We start from the raw sequence: 16,282 nt of genomic DNA on the forward strand, positions 1-16,282 counted from the left end.
TTGTCCAAAGGTCACACAGCTACGAAGTAGAGGAGCCAGGAACCAAATTCAGGTCTGGCTGACTCCAAAGCCCATGTGCTTGATCAGTGTCTTATGGTACACTAGAGAAGCACTGGGCTAGGAATCTAAAGACTTGAATTTGGCTTCTAGGTCTTATATTTCTTAGTTCTATGACTGTGGACAATTACCTAACAAATGAGTCTTAATTCTGACTTCATTAAAATGACAGTAACAATGCCCCATTCTACCTGTCTTGCAGGACTGCTGGGGAGATTTAAATAAGATAATTGATATCAATGTGTTTTATAAAAATGTAAAGTGCATTGCAAACTAAACAATTTTATTACCCACTTTAATCTGAATTTCCTAGTCCTCCTAGTTATTTAAATGAGTAAAACTTAAATGTAAAAATAGAATGGGAAAAAATACTTCCATGTTCAAGTATTTTCCTTCAAGTACACTTGCTTATTAGAAGAGTAATTTCATTGGTCAATAACTTTGCCACAATACCATATCTGCTGATTTATCAAAGTCATCTAGCAGATTAGATATTATGGTATCATGCCCAGCTACCCCTCAGACCCAGAATCTAAGGCCAGGTAATTTGGGGATATTACCAGTAGGACGCCAAAGCTCGTAAGGTGGCTGCAGCTACAGATGGTTTCATTCAGCCTCCTGTCTTTGACGGAGCAGCCATTGGATGACCAGCCTCCTCTGCCACCTGTTGGCATTGGGAAGAGTATTTGTTCGATCAGCAAGACCACAGCACTAAGGACTGTCCTTTCGCCCTTATACCCCTCCCCCCACCCACTCCAGACTTTGAAAAAGGTATGACTGGAACCTACCGTTTCTGCCCAAGTCCCAAAATACACATCTTACTGTTAAGTAATCCTGCAGTAGAAAGATACATCACAGATAATTAATTTACTATACTGAAAAAAGAAAAGCCCTTGGAAAAATAACTGATTTTTAAAAAAATTTCAGAATCTCATTCTTCATTTTTGGAAACTTCTTATTTTACACTGGTCCCTAGGAGCAACTAGGGAGTCTTTTATAGGTCAGCACTTCTTAAACTCAGCAATTGTGCATAAGAATCACCTTGAGGCATTATTAAAAATGCACATTCTGATTTAGTGGGTCTGGACTGGGGCCTAAGAGTGCAGACTCCACTTTGAGTAGCGAGATCATAGATGATGCTCAATGTGAACTGAAGTGTTTTGTTTTCTCTTTGGAGGTGAGAATCAGACCTGCAGCCACACATTGAAATGTGCTGAAATTTGGCAGTTGATAAGAGCTTGCTTTTGCATTGTTCCTTTTGGAGATTAGGTGGTCAGTTATTAGGCATGCTAAAACCCAACGGAGTGACTAAGTGATTCTAGTCTTACACACTGCCCTGAGTTTTTAGGTTCTGCTGGATCTTTTTTTTTTTTCAGGCCAAGTCTTCCAGGTATAGTTTGCACAAGGTGTTTCTGGTCAGTGAACAGCCCAGACAGGACTCTCCCACCTGGCTTTGGTCGATGTGCTTTAATGTAACTGTCACGTTTCTTGTCAAGTTCTTGACAGTCAGGTTCGCAACACTTGATGATATGACATAGCTGATCAGAGAGAGGTTCTCCAGAGAAGGGTCCTAGCACACAAAAGAATCAACAGGATGACAAGGGAAAACCAAATGTTATCATAGAGTTTTAGAGCTTGAAGGGACCCGAAGGACTATTTAGTCCATATGTTTATTTTACGACTTAGGTCAGAAATTGAGGGTCAGGGAATAAAGTGACTTTATTAGAACCATAATTAGAAGAACCATAATTAGAAACAGAGCTTGTTGCACTCTACAGTGCTCTAAATACCAAGTTAAGTTTCACACATGGACCCAATAGGGCCTTCATGAATATTTTTTTAAATTTCTTTATTGATTAAGGTGTTACATGTGTCCTTCATGAATATTAAAGGGAACATAACATTAAGCTATTTAATATATGTGCTGCCAAAGGGAGCACGACATTAAGCCATTTAAGCTGTATGTCCTTGAGCAAGTTACTTAACCTCTCTGTGCACACATGTCTTCATCTATAAAACAGGAATAATATATAGTTTAATAGTTCCTTCCTCACAGAGTTGTTGAGAGTATTAGAGTTAACATTTATAAGAGCTTAGGATAGTGCTCAGCATTGGTAAACATAAGTATCAGTTATTGTTATGTATCATCACTAGCACCCTTAGGTCCTGTTTAAAAATAAATTGCAGCTTTTCAGCAATTCTTTTTACTTATACCAGACTTAAGATATGTGAGGATTAAAAGAAGCATAAGTTCCCCACTCCCAAATAAAACTTAAACCAAAACCAGTTCACGGCATCTTTACCTGAAACAGGGCAGGTGTTTCAAAAAAGTTGAACTGAACCCTGGAAGCTAGCTCTGCATCATTAGCTGGTAAATTACTCATCAGCGATGAGGGCAGAGAAATAACACCAATACTATTCTCAGGAGCCTCAGTTTCCAGAGAAACCTGAAAACCAAGTAAAAGATAATAAAAATGTCTGGGGCTGGTATAATAAGGAGTTAGAAAGCATAACTAATCAAGATGAAGAATCATGTAGGGGCATTTATGTGTGGTGTCTCTATGTATAATCAGTTTTTATTTCTTTGCTGCAAAATTAGAGAGGACATGTAATAGGGAGTGGAGGCTTTGGAGCAGGAAAGAAAATATTTTAAATATACACAGAAACAGTCAGAAAGTATAGGATATTATATGTCAATTATATTGCAATAAAGTTGGGGGGTTGCAGGATAACTGTAGACCCCAAGGAGACCACAGCAGCAATACACCAATTTGGTGACTTGTTAGGGCAAAGTCTTCAAAGAACCACATGTACTGAACTTGTAAAAGGATGACTATAAAATTAAATTAATAGGCAGGACTTGGTTTTATGTGGGTGTTTCCAGCCCCTAATCCCTCTAATAGGTGGATAGAAAACAATTAGAAGCAAGATTGCTATTCAGTACCACTATTCACACCAGGGTAGTCATAACACTTGTTAAAATATTGGAGTGGGTTGATAAGTAGCTGATGCCCCTGCTCTCTCCCAGCTATCTAGAACCCTCCACTGGATACTTCCCCCAACTCACCCCACCCCAACTTCCACAATCCAACTGCTAAAGGGTTAACTCTAGGTGCATCAGTGACCTCTGAGACCAGCCAAAACCAATGCCCTTGTTTTTATTATGTTTTTATTGATTTGATTTTATTTTTTTCAAACTGTAATAGAACATTTATTGGGAAAATTACAGGGGTAGAAGAAGTAATTCCTAGAAGAAATGGTCTTAGGAAATGAGTTATGGAGGTAAAGGAAGGGTCCTTAGAGCTTGGGAGTGAGGAAGCTAATGGTGCCTGGGGAGAGGGAGAGGGAAGGGAAAGGGAAAGGCATGGGTATGCTCCCTGGAGGGGAGCTGTTTTTATTAATTTTAGAGACAGAGGAAGGGAGAGGGATAGAGATAGAGAAACACCAATGAGAGAGAAACATGGATCGGCTGCCTCCTGCACACCCGCTGCTGGGGATCAAGCCCAAAACCCAGCATGTGCCCTGACTGGGAATCGAACTGGTAACCTCTTGGCTCATGGGTAGACACTCAACCACTGAACCACACAGGCTAGGCAATGTCCTTTTTTTAAATTTTTATTCTGTGGTGACTCATTGTTCTAGATTTTAAATATTTTTAATATTATCCCTGACTATAAGCAGTAATTGCTTCAATTATATACTCTATCATATATCATGATATATGATAAGTCATATACAAGAAAAGGCTGTTTCCACATTAAATTAGGATGTACCTGAAGATTAGTAGGGTCTTGAGCAGCAAAGGTAGTCATGTTGAAATTACTGGAATTCACTCTGATCACGGCCAGAGCCAAAGAAGGGGAGGTTAGACTTATGGTTTTGGTTGAAAAATTCAGCTGTAAACCAATGCCATCCACTACCTTTAGCAATCTGTAAAGATAAGTGGCAGTTCAAATTCAACATTCTCTCTTTGTTTTCCCCAGTCTAAGCAGAAAGAACACAGAGTAGCAACTTAACAAGTCATTATGAAACCCATATGGGAGAAAAATACTTGGCTGTAATTAATCATGTAAGAAGCATTGTTATCACTATATGGGTCAGTTTACTAAGTCATACCTTTGGGCCAGAGGGGCCAGCAAGGTGGGTGGGGAATGGAGGAGTTTGCTGACTTGATTTATCATTTCTCCTGCAAGGTTAGGCTCCAAGCTGCCTAAGGACAGAATTTTCTCCATCTGAGCCACTTGGCTCTCAAGGTCAGAAACAGTGATGCTGCTGGTATGAACAGTTTCTACAACAGAGAACCAAATCATTTTATGAACACATAATGAAAGAAATCATTAATAAAAAGAAACATAGACCTTGTGATCTAGCAAACCCACTGCTATGTATTCACCCCAGGAAAGTGAAAACATGTCTTAAGAAGACATGTTCATGAATGTTTATTGTAGCCTTTTCCAGCTTTGTTTCCAAAGTGGAAACAAACCAAATGTTCATCAACTGCAGAATGGATAAACAAACTGTGGTCCACCATACAACGGACTACATTATTCAGTAATACAAAGGAATGAGCTACTTATACATGCAACAACATGGATGGATCTCCAATGTATTATATTACGTGAAATAAAAGCCAGACTCAAAAGGCTACATACTGTATGATTCTCTTCATATGAAATTCTAGAAAAAACAAAAGTACAGTATAGGGAAACAAAACAGATTAGTAGTGGCCAGGGGATGGGCAAAGTGGGTAGAAGTTTGACTACAAAGGGATAGGAGGAAACTCTTGGGATAGTGGAAATGTTATATATTTTGATGGTGGTTACATAACTGTGGTGTTTTTCAACCTCATAGAACTATAAAATTTTCATTCATCCATAAGAACTGGATAAATTTTAATGTGCGTACATTGTACTTCATGTATACAATGTACATTATACATTGACATCTGTAATACTGTCAACAGTAAAAAATATATTTAAAAAGAAACCTAACTAAAAAAATATGTCAAAGCATATCAGTGTATTTAGTGTATATTCATACAAGCATAAATATGCTTATATTTAATTTATATCATGCATACAGGAATTTATATGGGTAACTAGAAGTGCTTTTTATGGAAAAGAGAATGTTATTAAAATTACAAGCTGTAAGCCTGATTTTTAATAGTGTTTTTAATTGGGAAACAATGATACAGACCTATCTAACAACAAAAAAGTCTTTTAGTTTGATCACTTAACATCCTATTTCTTATTTTGCATGTTCCTTTCTAATCTTTATCCATGTGTTATAATATACTGTTATAAACATGGCATGCAAACTATTTATTATTATTTTCACTTCACTCAAGACTTGAGAAATGCCCCAAGTTTTTGTCTAGCTGTTCTTATGCACAGTTGTGTAATAGTCATTTTGTTATGTGAGTCATTGTGAGAATATCATATTTCATCATCCCTCTCCTATGGAAACATTAAGTTATATCCATTTTTTAGCTCCCAGATAATACTCCAACACATCTTTTATGTATATGCTACTTTTCTTCCTCATTGCCTGAAACTCAATTATTGAGTGGAAGCACAGTCGCAAGAGGCAACCTTGCTGACCTTTCTGTGTAGCCTATTAGGTTGATTCTAAGGATGGAAGGGGTTAGCTTTGGAAAGGTAGACAATTTCAGGCTAATGAACTTTCATTTTACTTTCTTTTTCATCAGCCACTAGACTAGAGCTCCAATGACTTTATATGGCCTAAAATGTCCATATTTATTTTTAAAATTACTTAGAGAGAGCAGTGCAAATCTGAAGAAATATCAAGTCATTTGGCAGAAGTCTAAACCTCCTGGGGATGCTGGCACGGTCGTGGAAGGGGCAGGGATCTCAACCTGAGCTCCAATCTCATGTCACCAAGAATTTGATTTTGCCTTGAAACATCTAAATTCTAGAGGAAGACCTGCTTCTCACTCACTGAATTGAAATTCTGGAGCGTGTGCAGAATTCTTTCTGCTTTCTTCCTTCTTCCATTTAGCCTTTATCCCTATACCTACTTTGTTTCTGGGTAGCCCTTTGCAGTTTCCAGGGCTTCTCATGTATGCCATTGTTCTCAGCCAAGTGCTGTTAGTGTGATTATTTTATCTTTAATTTAATAGGCTGAGTCAGGAGGAGCAAAATGGTTTATCCCAGATCACACTGCCAGTTAGAGCCCATGCAGACCCATGACTAGGCCTTCTGAATGTTTTTCTCTTCCTTGTGGCTACCTTGGCTCAGTCCCAGCTCTGTCACTCTGTGACTGACTGATTTTCGAGAACACCAGTTTTTATTGTTTTCTGTCTAAATGGGGTTACTGTGTTTACCAGTTCAAAAGTTTTCTCTTCAGAATGTTTAAAAGAGTGACCCAAAAACCTTTTGTAGGAGAAAGAAAACTATAAAATAACTCAGCTCGATGAAATGAGATTTGTGTTTGCCTCAAAGCTGTTTCTCCATTCTATGAATGCCTGGAAGAAATCTCTTGAAATAAGAAGACATCATAAAAAGAAAGGATCAGTGTGATCTTATTACAGATATCTTCATTTACAGACTGGCAGCTGCATTTCAGGTACCCAGAATTAAAACAAAATTAGGAGCAGCTTAGCTCCTCATATTTACCTGTCTTGTCAGGAGGTGTGCTGGTCATGATGACATTCACCAGGGCAGATGTGGTGGGAGTGGGAAATGAGGATTTCCCAGGTAACAGGGTGTAGGAAAGATCAGTTTGGGGACTAGGGGTAGAGAGAGTTCCAGATTGGGGGAGCATGTCAATGGTAGGGCTAGAAGCTATGGGAGTTGAAGACTGGACAGAAGTAAGGTGAATCACCCCTGTTGGGCTCTGGGAGATGACAGCTGGAGAATTTAGAGGCGTAGCTAAAGAGAGGGCACTGGAGACCTGGGAAAGAACTGTGGCCTGAGGAGCAACTGGGATAGAATTGCTGGAAGAAGAAACTGCTGGGCCATGTGGATAACCACCAGCAAGACACGTAATTGGATCCTGCAAGTCACTAAAGGAAAGAATCAGAGAGATGCATATGAGACAAATGAGCTACAGAGAAGTGTAGCTCCTCTGGCAACCATCTGATACCACCCGGAACCCTGGGCTGCACCCCAGACCAATGACATCATTATCTCTGAGGGTGGGAGGCAGGCATCAATGTTTTCAAAACCCCCCAGATGATCCTAATGTGCAACCAGGCCTGAGAAACGCTGCACTATAGTCTGGACCCCTGCTACTTAAAATGGAGTCCATGAACCAGCAGCATTTGCTTCACTGGGAAGCCTGTTAGAAATGCAGAATCTCAGGTCCTGCCCAGACCTACTGATCAGAATCTGCATTTTAACAAGATCCTCGGTGATTGATATTTGCAGTAATGTTTGAGAAGTGTTGAAATTGAAAGCCCTTATTCATTGTCAAATTTCAAAAATTCCTTAGCCAACATGGCAATTAAATGTTATTTTGTTAGGAAAAGGGTCAGCATGTTTGCTACATACCACTGCAGTTTTTCTAATTCTTCTGGGGAGGAAGGGCAGGGTATTCTGACAGAACAGCAGCACTGTTCTGGAGGAGACAAAAGGAAAGAGAAGAAAATGCATGGTTAAGAATATGGCAAGATAGAAGCTCAGATCCATCAAGTATTATGGTCCTTACATTGACTGCATTTTAAAGAGTATTTGTCTAAAACAGGTGATAGAACAAATTGGATATCATTATATTGAGTGAATTATTTTGGGGAGGGTTATATGCACATAATATCAATCACTCTTCAGCAATTTCTAAGAGGAATTCAGAAGTAAACAGATTCCAGTAGCAAGTGATTCAACACTCCAAATAGATCTTTCCTTCTCAACACGGTTTATAATGATTTCAAAAAGTATACTGAAATTTTATTAAGAAAGAAAAGCCTGGCTGGTGTTGCTCAGTGGTTAGGTGTCAACCTATGAACCAGGAGGTCATGGTTTGATTTCCAGTCAGAGCACATGCCCGGGTTGTGGGCTCGGTCCACTGTGGAGCATGTAGGAGGCAGCCAGTCTGTGATTCTCTCTCATCATTGATGTTTCTACTTCTCTCTCCCTGTCCCTTCCTCTCTGAAATCAATAAAAACATATTTTGAAAATAAAGAAAGGAAAAATCACCTTTTAGAGCTCCCTAAAAACTGTCTAAGGACAAATGAGTCAAAGTAGAAAACTGTAACATATGTACGTTTCTTAATTATATCTTCAATTTTAAATAGAATGCATCAAAGCCTTATGAAAATGAACACAGCAACATAGAGACAACTTACCCATCGGGTGAATCTTTACTCTTTTCAAAGCCATCATTACGGCACATATGTTCCTCGTCTTATTCAGTTTTATTGTGAATGTGCAATTTAGTGTGCTATAAAAAGAAAAATATACAACTAGAATGTTACTAAATTGGAAACCTATCTACATATTTGTAATTGCTTTTTGAAACTTAAAGTGAGGAAAAGAGACAGTGACGATGTTAACTTGCAGTGTCACCTATAAGCTTGTAAACACCCAGCTACCATGGTCTGAACTTTATCCAAAAGATTTTACAGGATAAGAAATTGATAGGGGTTTACATTCATAGAGGTTGCAAAGCAGAGAGCCTCTGACCACACACAGCTGCTGATTCATTTTGTCTGCCTGCACAATGAACAGGCAAGGGTGAAACTTGGCTGCAAATACAAGCATCTTGACATCTAGAGTCTTACCCACAGCTGTAGGCATTTGAGTTTCCATTGTAAGAGCCCTTTCAAATACCAGCCTAGATGAATATCAAGGTCTCTTAAATCCAAAATCTCTCTGGCAATCCAATCTGGATTATCAGATCACTAAGAATTTAAGACATTCTCTGTTTCTTTCTACTTTAATCTTGGCTTATGTGGAAAAATATTAATATTGCAAAGAACAAAAAGAGGTAAGTGAAATGAACTAAATACATATAGTGGATAGGGATTTGATGTACAATTTCATGGAAGACTTGCCATTATTTGTATCAATGAATAGTTTGATGAGTAGAAATCTGTCATTTTCTAGAATTTTTACTCTCATAGAATACTGAAGGTTCAGGTAGTGAGATTATTGACCTATAAGCTTGTTGGTTTATGCAGTCAGGACAACCAATGGACACAATTTTAGACGATAATCTGCGCATCCTCAAATAATTGTCGGGCAATCTCAAATTCACCTCTGCATGCACTTTTTAATTTCTTCTCTCTTTCTTTCCTTTCCTTTCCTCCCTCTCCATCTTCTCCCGTGTTCCAGATTATGTTCCTTCTTCTTTGACTGTTCTTATCTCTGACTGGACCACTGTGAGCCATTTCTTGGTCATATTGGTGGCCCTTGGGGCTAAGGAACTGATGATCCTTAGCCTCATAAAACAGAGGCCAGCAGCCCCAACAGAACCTCCCTCTGTGTTTCACAAAGAAATGAGAAGATACTTGTGACAGACTGATGAATGTTTGGAAGAATAAAAATACATATATCCAAAATGTCATTAATATATGTTTATTTTGAAGAATACCTTCAAATTTACAACCTAAGACTCCTCAATACTTTATTACTCATGAGTCAAGAATAACCTATATATATAAAAGCCTAAGCGACCGAATGACTGAACGACCGCTCAACTGGTCACTATGATGTGCACTGACCACCAGGGGGCAGATGCTCAATACAGGAGCTGCCCCCTGGTGGTCAGTGAGCTCCCACAGCAGTAGCGCTGCTCAGCTGACCAATGGGCAAAAGACACAGGGCTCATGGCTGGTGAGCACACTGCGGCAGTGCAAGCCTCCTCTAATCGATAGGGACTGACTGGGCACGGGCCTAACTGAGTGCAAACCCACAGCAAGCACAGCAGGGCTGGGGTAAGTGGGAGCGGCAGGAAGGAGCTGCAGGTGGTGTTGGACTGCCGGTTTCAGCCCGACCCCCGCAGGCTGGGCCAAAACTGGCAGTCTGACATCCCCCAAGGATCACAGATTGCAAGAGGGCACAGGCCAGGCTGAGGGACCCCACTGGTGCATGAATCCGTGCACTGGGCCTCTAGTGATAGTTATAAAAGTATTAAAAATAACTGACCTTTGAGCTTCTGCTGTGGCACACACTATAAAATAAGTCTGAAACAAATGAAAAATATATACGTTACTTTGACAGTTGAAAGTGTCAGACAAGACAACCCTGGACTAATCACAGCATCACTGAACCTTAGAGCCACAAGAACTCCTAGGGATCACCCAATTCACATTTCTACCAGATTTCTGATTTATGATCAAAGCTATTCAGGCTATACAGCCTCTGCTTAGATAGATACCTCTAATGTCAGGGAGCTCATTACCACACAAGAGAGCTCATTTTTCTGGGTCCTTGTTTTAAGAAACTTTCAGTTTTACATGAAGGAAAATTCACCTCCTTGTAATGTTCATCCATTGTGCCTAGTTTTGATTTTTGGAGTAATGGAACTAGTCCATTCACTATTTTACATGACAGATTTGAGGTGATTTGAATACATATCTCCCCAGGAATGCAGAACTCCATGCTTTCCCCCAAATAACAATTATATGCAAAGTACAGGGTGTACTATGATTACCTCACTTAGGGTTTGCAGGGTTTTGTTGAGCTCTGTTCTTCTGTTAATAAAATGAAAGAAATTGACATGAAGGAGGCTGTTGGTGATGTTAAATTCAAAACAAGTTAGATTTTTAGCAAATGCATTAGTCATATAGTATTTATTGCTTGCAGTATTCACTTTGAAGAGATACTGGGTATATTAAGAGATTCCTATGTGGAAAAAATAAATTATTTATATGACAAGGGAAACTAACCAGACAGAAGCTGTATAGGTACTAGCCAACAGTTGCAAGATAGAAATTTATGGTTGAACAATCGTGTTATTCATTAAATTACTGCAACTCCCAGGCAGCCTCTGGCAGAAGGCCTGGGGAAGAGCTGGCTGGCCCAAGGCAAAATTTCTGAGACAGGCCCGCTGCTCACCCTGGAAGCTCTGGGCCTATGATTTCTTCATTCTCTCTCCAACTGACCCTGCCACCCTCTAGCACTCTCCAGCCCTGCCTTCCCCTCCTCACAACTTCTCTTTAGGAACCTCCCTCATTCCTCTCCTCCAATTGCACTCTTATAACATTTGCATTTTATAATGTGGTAGAGCTTCATGTGAGCTTAAAATGAAATAAATCTAGTTTAAAAATTCGTCCATGGCCACACCATCCTGAATGTGCCTGATTTCATCAAATCTAGTTTAAAAAATCACTCTAAGGCAGTGGTTCTCAACCTGGGGTGACTCTGCACCTCAGGGACATCTGGAAATATCTAGAGACATTTTTTTCTTGTCACAATTGGGGGTGAGGTGCTACTGGCATCTAGTGGGTGGAGACCAGGGATCTGTTACACATCCCATAATGTATAGGACAATCCCATATGACAAAGAGCTATCAGGCTCAAAATGCCAATAATACTAAGGTTGAGAAACCCTGCTCCAAGGAATGGGCAATAGTTCTTAGTTTCTCCAGGAAAGGTCTGGAGGGAAGAAGAAGGGAAGGATGGTGGCAGTAGTAGTCAACTTTTTGAGCTGTCAGGAACTACTTACTCTTCCATAACTATGCTCAGAGACCACCTTCTTTTTGGGGTTTCCCTGACCATTCCAGTCATGTCCAATCTGTTCTACATTCAGACAGTTAGAACATACTTTGGTACCTTGTAAATGTGTCCTTCATTATAGGGATTGTACTCTAGTGTTATCATTTGTTCCCATTCTTCATCTTTCCTACCAGACTCTAGACTCCTTCTTCTCAAAATGGCCTCATGCTGGAACCACCAGCGGAACACTCAGTCCCCAAATCCTGATTTAATTGATATGGAGTGTGCCTGGGCATCAGTGTTTTTAAAAGCTCCCCAAGTGATTTTAATTTGCAGTCTAGTTTTCTATTTCAGAGAGTTGAGGTTATTCCCATTTGTATCCCCCAGCACATAGTACGTGCTCAACAAATATTTAGTGGCTTTCAATGAACTCATCTCTATTTCAAGTCTAGTAATTAAGATGAATTGCAAGTATGCTAAGTTATATTCTATTTATAAATTTGTGAGTTAAAAAAAATGTTTCCTATCACTACTATTGCCCATCTAAAGTTTAAAATCCTACTAAGACATTGGTTATTTCACACATATTCTTTGAATAGTTAGAAAAACTAGATTTTTATCAGGATGCAAGAAAAAAAATTGACATATAAAGGACATGAATGACACCCCTGCCCATCCCAATTATCACTATAACTTTTTGCCACTATAAACTCACAAGAGCACTAGGAATGTTTGATATCTACCACATGGAATCATGAATTATTTTTCTCTCTACCTAGGCACTGCTGAATCATCAGAAGCAGACAGGTCAAAATGCTAATTAAAGAATGAGCCTTAAGAACAGTTTTGTTTTGTTTAATTTGACCTAGGAAAGGTTTTTCTCTTCAGTGTTATCACAGATACTCACCAGAGCTTTTAAATTTGGTTAAAAACTTATGAAAACTTCATTTGAGAGGTAGTAGTAAGGTGGAGAATAGATGAATTTTGTCTCTGAGGCTGCTGCTTCCCTGCCATGAGGGCAAAGACATGAAGTTTCTCCTGCCAGTGGGCAGGGTAAGACTGTCCTGGCCTAAGCCAACTGCTGGCCCATATTTTGATCTATTGTCTAACTGGGGGCATCTATTTGTAAATTGAGGTCTATTCAACAAAGACCTCTCTCTGAGTTATGAATCACTAATGCTTCATGAAAGCATGAACAAATGGTATACATGAAGTCTTACCTTGAACACTTCTTTCAACCTTGATGGCTATCAAGTCATATTACTCAAATAGTAATTCAAATGGAGGTAATTTAATAGCATCAAAGAGAACAGCCTCACAGGGATATTAATTGATGACAGGTAATTATGGTTATAGTTTGCAAAGAACTCAAGAACCAATTCTCTATAACCTTTAGGTCTCTTTCCTATTCAGAGTTTCCAAAAGCAAAGATAGCTCAACAAGTATCTTTCCATAGTTGATTTCTTAAGATTTAAATCAAACAGCACATTACTCACTTCAATTCACTTAGAGACAGGACTCCAGTCAAGGTGCCATTAGCCATATTTGGATTCTGTTAGAAGCACAAAATCATTAAGAATACAACAAATACTGTTTTTCATACTCTCATACAAGAAGTTGTTCTTTAGTTTTGTTGACCACCCAAAGAACTACACCCTAAAGACTATAAATACTAACTGCATGAAATACTACCTAGCAAATGATCAAATCTATATAGACTGAGCCAGTTTTTGTTTGTTTTTTTAATATTCTGAATCAACAAGTGTGATGTGCCAATAATTTCTGGTTTTTTGTTATTCTATTTTGTCTTTCATTATTCCCCCAAAAGAATACTATTAAAGCTCTCTACATTAAAGGCCCCAGATTTAAGTGAAAGATCCAAATGTAAAGGGGGAACTTGATAGCAGTCATCATTATATATCTAGAACCTAGCTCTTTGCCAGGCATATAGTAGGTACTCAATAAATATTCACTGAATGAACAAACCACGTGTAGCTGAGATCCTCTGAAGCAATCTAGGTTATAGAAGGCTGATACTACTATATCTGAATCTCCCATAGGGCAAATAAGATAAGTTTAAGAGACTGTTCTTAGATTCAATATATATTGTATTTCTTCTTGTTAGGAGTTTCTAATATAATTTCACATTTTGACTGGTCATAGAATTACATCATATAAACATTCAGAAGAAAACCTAGTGAAAACTAAAATATAATTATTAACATAATAATTAATTAATACCATAATTATTATGAAGTCAAGCCCTCTTATCAAAACTAGGGATTCAACAAGAAAATTTATTTATACTTGGCCATAAAAGTAAATAAATATGCCAAATATTATAAATCTAAGCCTTAAACAAATATTAAATACATCTGAATTCAGTTTTTAAGATTGTAATATGGAAAAATCTTTAAAACCTACCTGGGTAACATTGCTTTCTTCATCATATTGAAACATTATCTCACCTCTGAAAAATTCTAAAAATAAATTTTTAAAAAGAAAATTGAGACTTGCATCCTTAGAGCTTGAGGATTAATATCACACAGAAAAAGATTATCAAATTACTTTATAAACAAAGTTTCATCACATTTTTTTTCTGTTACTCACATTTACCCTCTTTTATTTTTTTTAATTTTAGAATTTTTTTCTTTTATTATTGTTTAAAGTATTACATATAGTAGTACATATATCTCATTTTCCCCATTGACTTTCCCCAAGCCTCCCCTACTCTCTTTTATATCAGAAAGTTACTCAATATAATTTTCAGAAGATATAAATTATAAATTTTATGTAGGAATGCAGAAAGAGGGAACGCTTGTTCCCTTGTCAAGAAATTTTATCCCAGCCTACTTGAATCCCAGTGCCCGGGATTCGGCCTGTCCAAAGGCACCCTCGATAAAACCGCTGGCCACCTGCCAGGTCACTCCTTGGTGTACTGCTTTCCAAGGCCCACCATGCCCCTGTGGCCAATGGGCCCAGGGTCGCAGCCTCTGTTGGCTCTACCAAGACCCTGTTCCCTTCAGGTGCCAGGGCACGCAGACAAGGGCAGCCACACCAGAGCGCACTGCGTAGCTGGGCACTGGACTTCACCAGGCTCCTGTGTGCCATGCTGGGCATTGTGGTGATCATAATGGTGCCCTCCATTATCAAACTGCAGGTCCACAAGAGTGTGTGTATTGACTCCAGTAGCCTGTCCTTTGGCATATGGGAGGAGATTCCTGTTCCCTTCTCTATCTCTATCTACTTCTTCAACATTGTCAACCCCAAGGAGATCCTCCAGGGCAAGAAGCCACTGTTGTGGGAGCGCAGGCCCTATGTGTAAAGGGAGTTCCAGCACAAGAGCAACATCACCTTCAATGACAATGACACAGTGTCCTTCCTCGAGTTTGCAACTTCCAATTCCAGCGAGAAGTCCAGTGGCTTGGAGAGTTACTACATCGTCAAGCCCAACATCCTGGTCCTGAGTGCAGCACTGATGATGGAGAATAAGCCTATGGGCCTGAAACTGTTCATGACCTTGGCATTCACTACCTTGGTGAGTGTGCCTTCATGAACCGCACTGTAGGCAAGATCATGTGGGGCTATGACCACCCCCTCATGCACCTTATCAATAAATACTTCCCAGACATGTTCCTCTTAAAGGGCAAGTTCGGGTTATTTGCTGAGCTCAACCCCTCCAATTCTGGGCTCTTCACCATGTTCACAGGGATCAAAAACTTCAGCCAGATCCACCTCGTGGACAAGTGGAACTGGCTCAGCAAGCTCAACTTTTGGCGCTCGAATCCGTGCAACATGATTGACAGGGCTTCAGGGCAGATGTGGGCCCTGTTTATGACTCACGAATATCACTGGAATTCTATAGCTGCTGATTTAGGAAAGAGGCCTGCTGATCCATAAAGGTCATCTACAAGGAAGTAGGCATGCTCAAAGGCATCCCTTCCTTTTGCTTCATACACCTTATTTGCCAGTGGGTCTGTCTACCCACCTAACAGAGGCTTCTGCCTGTGCCTGGAGTGCGGAATCCAGAATGTCAACATTTGCAGGTTCAGTGCACCCTTGTTTCTTTGCCATCCTCACTTCTACAATTCCTACCCTGTCCTGGCAGAGGCAGTGATCAGCCTCCACTCCAATGAGAAAAAACATTCCCTATCCCTGGACATGCACTCTTTCATAGGAACCCCTATGAACTGTTCTGTGAAGCTACAGCTGAGCCTCTACATCAAGGCTGTCAAAGGCATTGGATAAACAGGGAAGATCAAGCCAGTGGTCCTGCCACTAGTGTGGTTTGAGGAAGAGAAATGCTATTTATTTGGGAGTAGTAGTAAAAAGGGCTCAATGGATAAGGAAGCCATACAGACCTATTCTGAATCCCTGATGTTATCAGCCCCGTTCTGCAAGAAGCAAGACTGTAGGATCCTGGAGATGCTCAGAGCCAGACCAGCTCCCCATCCCCTATACCCTGCTTCTTCAGGACTCCCTCAGGGGACAGTCTGCCAGGCATAAAGTCTGAGCTTCCCAATCGCCACACAAGTGTGTCCACACACTGCGCACAACCCCACACATGTATGCATATGCCTGTGCAGGTATGTACAGACACACTCATGAAT

General features: G+C 39.7%; 1 protein-coding gene and 1 pseudogene across 2 annotated transcripts in view; one reads left to right on the top strand and one right to left on the bottom strand.

Moving 5' to 3' along the window:
• The window catches only part of ADGRG2 (adhesion G protein-coupled receptor G2), a gene marked incomplete at its 3' end in the record, with an annotated part of 80,087 nt that overhangs the window by 18,772 nt on the left and 45,033 nt on the right, over positions 1-16,282 (bottom strand). The window contains exons 7-19 of the mRNA XM_079764697.1: positions 14,097-14,152; positions 13,169-13,224; positions 10,669-10,708; positions 10,161-10,198; positions 8,360-8,454; positions 7,569-7,635; positions 6,693-7,081; positions 4,174-4,345; positions 3,831-3,987; positions 2,361-2,504; positions 1,505-1,627; positions 846-891; positions 618-721 (exon numbers count right to left, since the gene is read on the bottom strand). Of these exons, the coding sequence (XP_079620823.1) occupies positions 618-721; positions 846-891; positions 1,505-1,627; positions 2,361-2,504; positions 3,831-3,987; positions 4,174-4,345; positions 6,693-7,081; positions 7,569-7,635; positions 8,360-8,454; positions 10,161-10,198; positions 10,669-10,708; positions 13,169-13,224; positions 14,097-14,152 (1,487 nt within the window). The remainder of the gene's footprint in view (positions 1-617; positions 722-845; positions 892-1,504; positions 1,628-2,360; positions 2,505-3,830; positions 3,988-4,173; positions 4,346-6,692; positions 7,082-7,568; positions 7,636-8,359; positions 8,455-10,160; positions 10,199-10,668; positions 10,709-13,168; positions 13,225-14,096; positions 14,153-16,282) is intronic.
• Positions 14,472-16,112, top strand: LOC307095977 (scavenger receptor class B member 1-like; annotated as a pseudogene). Its single transcript has 3 exons — positions 14,472-14,607; positions 14,699-15,733; positions 15,850-16,112. The product of its transcript is annotated as a scavenger receptor class B member 1-like (transcript).

This window comes from Cnephaeus nilssonii (genome assembly GCF_951640355.1).
Source record: "Cnephaeus nilssonii genome assembly, chromosome: X".
NCBI classification, from domain to species: Eukaryota; Metazoa; Chordata; class Mammalia; order Chiroptera; family Vespertilionidae; genus Cnephaeus; species Cnephaeus nilssonii.